This window comes from Nansenia antarctica, assembly GCF_963989245.1.
Source record: "Nansenia antarctica genome assembly, chromosome: 2".
NCBI classification, from domain to species: domain Eukaryota; kingdom Metazoa; phylum Chordata; class Actinopteri; order Argentiniformes; family Microstomatidae; genus Nansenia; species Nansenia antarctica.
The window spans coordinates 70,565,283-70,574,070 of record NC_137675.1 but is presented as its reverse complement, the minus strand read 5'-3'; the positions used below and the strand labels follow the sequence as shown (position 1 = coordinate 70,574,070).

The following is an 8,788-nucleotide window of genomic DNA, read 5'->3' as shown; positions in this document are numbered from 1 at the left end:
TCTCCTCTGTTTTACACCTTAACCTGTAATTTTCCCCTTTTTTTTTCTCTCTCTCTCTCTCTCTCTCTCTCTCTCACACACACTCCGTCTCTCTCTCATTTCTCAGTGGTATGTGGTCTGATGGGCTGTTCACATATGGGATTGAGCCTATTCTCAATGGGAGCAATCAGGTGAGTCTGCTATCTGGATCATGGTCTCACGTTTGTTCCTGGATACTCTTGTGTCTCCTCACCTCCCTGTGTTTCCTCCTCTGTAGAACGACGGGGCTCACCTAGTCCGTAGGATGCCTGATGTGAGGCTGTCCCCTGACTGTCCAGGTATGTCAGAGGACCTACTGTCCCCTGTGTCATCTTCCAATGGCATCTCTCATGACGCTGTACACTCCAATGGAGGCTGGTGGAGGTAGAAACCGGAGGAGGACGGGCTCATGGTAACGCATGGGACAGAATGAGGAACAGAACGCTACCATTCCTCATTCTGTTTCATGCAGTACCATGAGCCCGTCCTCCAATTTCGTCCTCCACCAGCCTCCACAGTCAGGTGGTGTTACAATCTCTCGGCTAATGTTTACCCATACCCAACCCACCAGTTAGCAGAAACAGATACATTTTCTGTTCTGTTCTGATTATACCCTATTTCCTTACCACCTCAATCCTCCAGACTGCAACAGAGAGGGTGGTAGCCACAGAGGTGATGGTGGCGAGGGACCAGACCAAATGCAGAAGGGTCAGGAGGGTCAGGTGTCTGAGGTGCTGAGGCGCTCGAAGAGACAGGCCCGTAGGCCCACCGTGCAGACAGAGACCAAGTACATCGAGCTGATGGTGGTCAATGACAACGAAATGGTGAGTTATTGTTCTCTAGAGACTGTGTGTGTGTGTGTGTGTGTGTGTCTGATGTTAGTGTTTACTCTCTGTCTGCAGTTTGTGCAGCTGCGACGCTCCACCACCCAGACTAGGAACTTTGCCAAAGCAGTGGTCAATATGGCAGATGCGGTAAGAGATGTAACCCTCCCTTGCTGTTTACACCGGTATCCCAACTGTCACTAAAATGAACCAGTCACAGAATCAGAACAAATGAATAGATTTTCCTCATTGCATTAAGCTTTAAGAAAACCCTCAAGATAACCTGCAGCACTGTATATTTTTGGACTCACAGATCTACAAGGAACAGCTGAACACGCGGATCGTGTTAGTTGCCATGGAGACGTGGTCTTCTGCAAACATGGTTCTCGTGGTAGCGGACCCCTTGACGACTCTGCAGAACTTCATGAAGTACAGGAAGGAGAGCATCAAGGAGCAGAGCGACGTCGTGCACATGTTCTCGTGAGTGCGGCCGCTCCCTATCCTGCCCTGTTATCCCCCCCCCCCCCAAAAAAAAGAAAGGGACGGCAGTCTAGATGGGATTCTATGAGAGTATATATCCTGGGGTTCACCACCAGTAGTATTGACTCTGGATACAGGAGGTTTTGCCCGTGTGTGACTTCCCCCCTTAGTCAGGTTGTGCTCACTGTCGTCCATCTGTGTCCACCAGGGGGCATACCTTCCAGAGCAGCCGCAGTGGGACCTCATACACAGGAGGAGTGTGCTCTCTCACCAGAGGGGGGGGCATCAACGAGGTGAGACATGTGGAAAAAAGTATAAACGCACTTGCTGTGGTGACGAAGCAAATTCCTATATGTGTAATGCATAGTGGCAATAAACGTTATCTGAATCTGAATCTGAATCTGAATCTGAATCTGAATCTGAATCTGAGAAAACCCCCTCACTCTGCACTCACAAACAACTATGAGTTTTGAGGTTCAGTCATAGGGGTTTGTGTGTGTGTGTGTGTCTCTTCTCATGTCTCTACTACACTCTACTGTGTATTACAGTACGGCAATGTAGGTCCTATGGCCATCACCCTGTGCCAGAGCCTGGGTCAGAACATTGGGATGAGGTGGAACAATGCACGCAACTCTGCAGGTAAGAAAGGGATCACCACAGTGGACCAAGGCAATTCATGTATGCCTCGTAGAAGGATGGATGGATTAACAGTGAGATATGTCTGTAAGGGGAAAGAGAGATGGAAAATGGATACATAAAGTAGAGGCCAAGAAGGGTTGGGTTCCGTGAGCGAGCGAGGGAGGGAGGAAATTGAAGATACTGTACACAGGAAGTGGCGGTGGATTGAAGGAATGAGAGAAGAGTGATAGAAGAGATAGGTGGAAGGGGAAGGAGAAGGTCGGTGTCCGTCCATTAACCCAGGTCCCTCTGTAATTAGAGTTGTCCATTACAAGATTAGCCACCGAAACCAGGGCCGAAGGGGGAGGGGGGGGGGGGCAGTAGAGCAGCACCCTGACTGAACAATGAACAATGGCCTGTGTGATTAATGCATAAGAACCTCTAACAGGTATCTATCAATTCCAGGAGTAGATCATGGAAATATACACATAGGCTGTGTTCGGAATGGTATACTAGCATACTGCATACTAGCATGCTCAATGAGTATATACGGCATACTGCCTACTAAATTCATAATAAGTATGTGAAAACCAGCCGACCATTTACACAGTATGCATACTGCCTCCCAGAATGCATTTCGCTGGGAGCGCCGAATTTAAACCTCCATTTTAAACCTCCATTAGCTAAAAGCTGTACATTTGGTGTTAACATGTCATTTTATGAAGTTTTAATATGTTTTCAGGAAGAAGAAGAAAGGTTTCAGACAGTAAACATATGGTGTTATCCGGTGTCTCTTTTAATTCAGTGATTTTCAAAAACAACAACAAGTTGCAGGATGAACAAAACATGGATATCTATATCTATATCTATACTACATTGGTTATTTTAATTATCTTACCATTTTGTCAATTGATTTCTTCATTCACAGTTTTTAAGTATATCAGATACACGCACACCGCCTCCACCACCAACGGGATACATTTGTACTTTTTTTTAACTTTCTTTTTATTGTCATCGGTTTCAACATTTGCCATTACATTCAACATGTCACAATCAACACAGTTCCTATGACCAAAGCCTTTTTTTCTTTTTTATATATTAAGTAAAGTAAAACAAAAACAAACAAAGAAAGAAAAGAAAAAAATTGCGAGTGAACTTGGGGATCTTTCACCTTACATATGACACAGACTAGAATAGAAAACGATTAAAGGAAATAAACAAAGTTACATCACCCGCTCATGTTCTTTAAACAGAAATCTGACTGTACAGGTTTAACAGTTGTACGTTTTCATTCGATTTCTTTTCTCCAAGACAACATGTTCATGCTCGAACTGTTCAAACTAGAAAGTCATCATTAGACATGTACAACATACATCCTATAATGATTATGTTCGTTATCTTACAATCCATCCGTCAATTGATGTCAGTACGTTTTTTTTTTATCAATTATTTATTGCAAAACAGTACACATGAAAAACTCACATTATTACACCAAACAAAATAAGTGTCTGTCCTGATTATTTTTTTTCTTATCTTACCCCCCCCCCCCACTATAAACACATGAGTAACTACAAATGTAAGTTATGAAGTCATTCAGATGTTTAGTTTCAGCTCAGCGTTCCCATGTCTTTCTGCCCCTTCCCTCTGTCCTTTCTCTCTGCCTTTCTGCCCCTTCCCTCTGCCCCTTCCCTCTGCCCCTTCTCTCTGCCCCTTCCCTAAGCAGAGATAAGCGTCACTGTAGAGAGCCGTGGGACAGTGAGGGGGGGGGGGGGGGGGTGGTCAGGGTCAGTGGAACATGAGACCTCCCCAGGAGAGCTCGGACTCAAACCCTCCTGTATGATCAACCCTAATGTCTACTGAGAGGGAGTCCCTCCTTCCCTCCCTCTCTCCCTTCCTCCACCCCCCCCTCCCTCCCTCCTCCCCCCCCTCTCTCCCTCCATCCCTCTCTCCTTCCCTCCCTCTTTCCATCCATCCCCCCCCTCCCTACCTTCCCTCCCTCTCCCTCCCTCCCTCCCTCCATCCTTCCCTCCCTCCCTCCCCCTTCCCTGATCAACCCTAAGTTCTACTGAGAGGGAGCAGGGAGTTGGAGTACCTGACAGGGCAGATGATGAGAGGGGCAGTATTATCCCCAGTATAGAAGCATGGGTAGAGGCTTGCGTTGAAGGTGCAGCCAGTGAAAGAGTAGATGAGAGACCAGGCCTCCACGTCGTAAAAGGAGACCTCACCCTTCTTGCCATCAACGTACACCCCCACCCTCTGAGGGTTCTCCTTCAGGCTGAGCACCACTTCAGGACCTGCAAGAGCGCGGTACTGACCACCCCACAGTCCCACAGTCCACAGTCCATCCTGAGGACTCGGTGTTTTACTCTGTGTCTTTGATACTGGCACCGTTCCACAACAAGAAGAGCAAAAGCTATTAATCCCGAGAACTTGGGGAAGGCGACCGCAATAAATACATGACGGTTCTGGTCTACTTGATGTTGTACTTCTCTTTCCGTTGCGAGCAACTCCTAAAACCATAACTTCTGGTTTTCTTCACAGTCGTCTAAAACCTTTAGACCTTGTACATGGGGCATTGCATTCTTGCAGGAGATGAGGAAGTCACTAAACTCCCTTAGTTTAAGCGAGTCTCTTGGACCAATCTTTGGCCAACTACTCAGCTTTCCCCGGAATGCTCTTTGGACCACGAAGGAGTGGCCATAGCGCTTGTTCAAGGCATCCCAAGCCTGTGTGTACGCTTCCGCATCAGTTCTATAGAATGTTCCTTCTAACACACTAAGTGCTTCCCCACCTATGTATTTTTTCAAATAGAACATCCTATTATGCTGGGTTTGTACAGCTTGTTTCGATTAAAGCCTTGAAGCCACTACTCCATTCAATGAATTTAAGTGGGTCTCCTGTGAACATGAACGGCTCTGGTGCTGGAAGTCTAGTCATTGCCAGGGATTCCTTTAATGCATGAAGCATCGAGGCTTCATTCTCCTTTGGCTCTGGGTTGCTTTCATAGTGTGGGTTATTAAGCTACTTGTTGAATACTAAAATGAAGAATATAGTTCGGAGTAGGTCAAGACTATTTATTGAAACAAAGTACAGGTATACAGGATTTCAGAGCTGGATTCTGGTCTGGTAGAGAAGAGAGAGAGAGAGAGCTGAGTCTTTCAGGGACGCAGGTCTTGCTCTATCCTTGCAGGAACGTTGGCGAGCCTCGGTGCTCAGTCCATGGCTGTTGAGATTATTCTTTCTCCCATGGATAGCCACGTTTTCACTCCATGCCATGCGACGTTACGTTTTTCACTATAACTGCTCCCGAAGGTGTTCTTCTGTTAGACAAGCAACCCACGATTCGACTGATGTTCTTTATTTTTTGTGTGCAGACACCGTACACACAAACACCATGAAAAACTGCAATGTGAAATAAAGTATTAAATAATAATTACACATTGAAACCAAAATGAGGCTACGTCGAGTCGGCTACCCACTCAACATATTAACCACCTCTTTAGCTAGCAATACATTCCGACATCACATACACGTGAGAAATCACTTGAGAAATGTATTTCTAAAAGTATTTTGTTCTACATACAAAACAGGTAATACAAAGGTACAAAATGTATATTAAAATGTATATTAAATACGTTTTTCAAAGGAGCATTGTTAAATTAAACAAAATAGACTTTTAATCTTTGGTTACATTTCAGATTTAGTCATGGATCTCATGTTCAAGGAAGGGTAGACACTAGCTGATCTCTTTTGGGCAGTAATGAACCAATATACTGTAGGATAGTGTAACATCAAGCACAATACTGTGGCATTTATTCAAATAAACTGTATAAACAACCTCCACGTCAACATAGGGCACAAATTATACTCTGAGGTCATTGTTCATGGAACAGGTATACTGTACTTTGAGCTGCAAAACAATTGATTTATTGCATTTGATAGCCCTTAAATCCAAGAAAGTCACCTGAATCTATTGTCCCATTTGACATGTATTGAATGAAGCATACCTGTAGGGTTGCATGTTAGCTGCCCCAGGCTAATTGATATCTTAACATCCACAGATTTTTTTTAATAGATCACAAAAAGTATACACATCAATTGAAAACAACAAACATAAATGAATTGAACACTAAAAACTTTTTTTTCTAAATAATCAGCTAGAGCTTTGGACATAAGAATTCTAAGGACATTGTCTCTCAGGTCACTGTAACTAATAGAACTAAAGAACATTTATTAAAAATGAATATGTAATCCCTTGATTGATTGATTGAAAACTTTATTAGAAGATTTGCAGAAGTAGGTACATGAAAGTACATATTACATACAAGGTCAACTAACAGGATGAAAACCCAAGAAAGCCACTGGCTTATTTCAATTGGGGTCCTTGATTCTCAATTCATCGTTACATGTAAGACAGACAAAAAAAACTAGTACTATCTACAAGATAATACAGACAAATAACTAGTACTATCTACAAGATAAACATACATCCATCATGGGAAGAACAATACAACAAAACATTAGGTATGTACAGCGGGTAGGACAGGTGGGGACATACACCACAGGTGGGGGCGGGGGACAAAACACAAAGTATGTACAGTGGGTAGTTCGGGTCTTTTAATCAGATTTTTGATTTAGAGGGTCCAGTTACGGATTGCAGCCTCCTGTAAATGTTTTTTGAGAGTGGTTTTGAAGGTGGGCAGTGTTTTGCACTCCTTTAAGATTATAGGAAGGGCGTTCCACATTTTTACTGCATAGTTTGCAAACGAGTTTAACCCCTTGTTTGTGGTGCAACGCGGTTGAACGTGGTTCGTGGAGCTTCCTCTGGTATTGTATGTGTGGACGTTGTTCACTTTTTGGAAGTATGTTGACAGGTACTTGGGTGTCTTTGTGGTGTAGCGTATCTTGAAGACCAGGCCCAGTGCAAGCTGCTGCACTCTGTCAACTACTCGTAGCCAATCAAGGCTCAAAAAATGAGCAGCGGTTAGATGTGTCCTAGGGTTGAGGCCTAGCAAAAGCCTAACCAGTTTATTTTGGGCTGTCTGGAGTCTTGTTTTTTGGGCCTTTGTGGTTCTATAGTACCATGATGTTACGGCATAGTCGAAGTGACATTGAATGAGAGCCCTGATAGGGTCCTCAGTGTGTTTTTACTGACAAGTGAGGATATCCTGTACAAGAATCTAGTTCACTTTTTTTTTCAAGAATGGTTCACTTTTTTGATTACTTTTGCTGCCATTTTATCTCCGGAAAGATTTGCCTCTAAGATGGAGCCCAGGTATGTAATATCCTCTTTTCTTGTGATATTAATGTTACCCACTTTTATATTGAAATTTACAGCCTTTCTGAGTTTAGATGGGGATCCGTAAGGATGGTTTCAGTTTTACTAGGTGTATTGATAGTTTATTGTCAGCTAGCCAGATGCAGATTCTACTCAGTTCAGTGCTTAGCGCTTTTTCCACCTGCAATATGTCCCTGTCAGAGACCAGCAGAGCCGAGTCATCCGCGAACAGGAACAAATTGCAATCACATGCTGATGACATGTCATTCACATATATTAGGAACAGTAAAGGTCCCAATATGCTTCCTTGTGGAACGCCGCAGGTCACTGGGAGGGGGGGGGACAGTGTTCCGTTCACACTAACCACCTGTTCCCTCCCCTCTAAGTAGGATTGCATCCAGCTCACCGATGTTCTATCGAACCCAATTGCTTTCAGTTTATCTAACAATATGTGGTGATCTACTGTGTCGAAGGCCTTCTGGAGGTCCAGCATGACCATGCCGCAGTACTTGCCCGAGTCCACCTCATGGTTGATGTGGTCGTTCAAATAGAGAAGGCAGGTGTCAGTGGAATGGGATGTTCTGAATCCTGATTGAAATTCATACATCAGATTTTTTTCGGTAAGGTACCTATCAACCTGTTCATAAACTATTTTTTCCATAAGTTTCGAGATGGAATTAAGAATAGAAACAGGTCGGTAGTTGCCTGGGTCTAATTTGCTTCCTTTTTTATACAGTGGGGTTACCCTTGCTATTTTAAAGTCAAGGGGGACGTGTCCCTGTTTGATGGAGAGGTTTATTATGTGGGTGATGATTGGGGTAATGGAGGCAGCTGAGTCTATGCTAGCTATGCTCTACGAAGCTCTCGAGCTAGCATAAACGTTTTAAACAAACAACATCCTAGTAGGGTCCAAAACCAAAATTCCGTGACCACTCTCTGGCTAACATGGTTTGATGATTTATTTGACTTCTAGGGACCTTTTAGGAAAAATTTAGCCTCCAGGTCCCTCCCCAAAATCCCGGGGGTTTTTGCCAGAGGGCCAAATCCAAAATACATGGCTGGTGAATAGGGTAAAAAAAATAACTAATAGCTATCACTATGAAACTTCCTCAGTTAATCACTTACATTAAGACAATTATTTTTTGTATTACAAGTTTTCTGAAATTATATGTTTAAATATGCAAATGAGGCGTTACCTAATTAGATATGCGCTAATTTGCATAACATTCAAGAACTTAAATCTGAACATTGGATAAAGCCAGGTTAAAAAATCTTGTTTCATCTTGTTGACATATTAGAGTCAAAGGCTTGATTAATTTGTTTTGTTAAATTGGATGCCCGTTAGTTGCCACCAGGGTATCAACTATTATGAATGTATAACAAGAGACGTAATTATACTTCAAAATAAGCTCTTTAATAGCTGTAACTTGAATAGTTGTAACAAAACAATTGAACTACTTTAAACATAATGTGATCACTCTGAATCAGAACATTCTGCCTCACTAGATTCTGAATCCCCCTCTCCCTCCTCCCCCTCTCCCTCCACCTCATCTCCCTCCTCACTCTCATC

The 8,788-nt window shown here is 43.4% G+C and overlaps 1 protein-coding gene across 1 annotated transcript in view; it reads left to right on the top strand.

The window, feature by feature from the left end:
- Positions 1–8,788, top strand: part of LOC308149592 (disintegrin and metalloproteinase domain-containing protein 11-like) — a gene marked incomplete at both ends in the record, with an annotated part of 40,415 nt that overhangs the window by 7,411 nt on the left and 24,216 nt on the right. Inside the window, 7 exons of the mRNA XM_080522457.1 lie at positions 107–170; positions 257–317; positions 661–842; positions 921–992; positions 1,156–1,322; positions 1,531–1,615; positions 1,871–1,961. Coding sequence (XP_080378583.1) covers positions 107–170; positions 257–317; positions 661–842; positions 921–992; positions 1,156–1,322; positions 1,531–1,615; positions 1,871–1,961 — 722 coding nt within the window. The remainder of the gene's footprint in view (positions 1–106; positions 171–256; positions 318–660; positions 843–920; positions 993–1,155; positions 1,323–1,530; positions 1,616–1,870; positions 1,962–8,788) is intronic.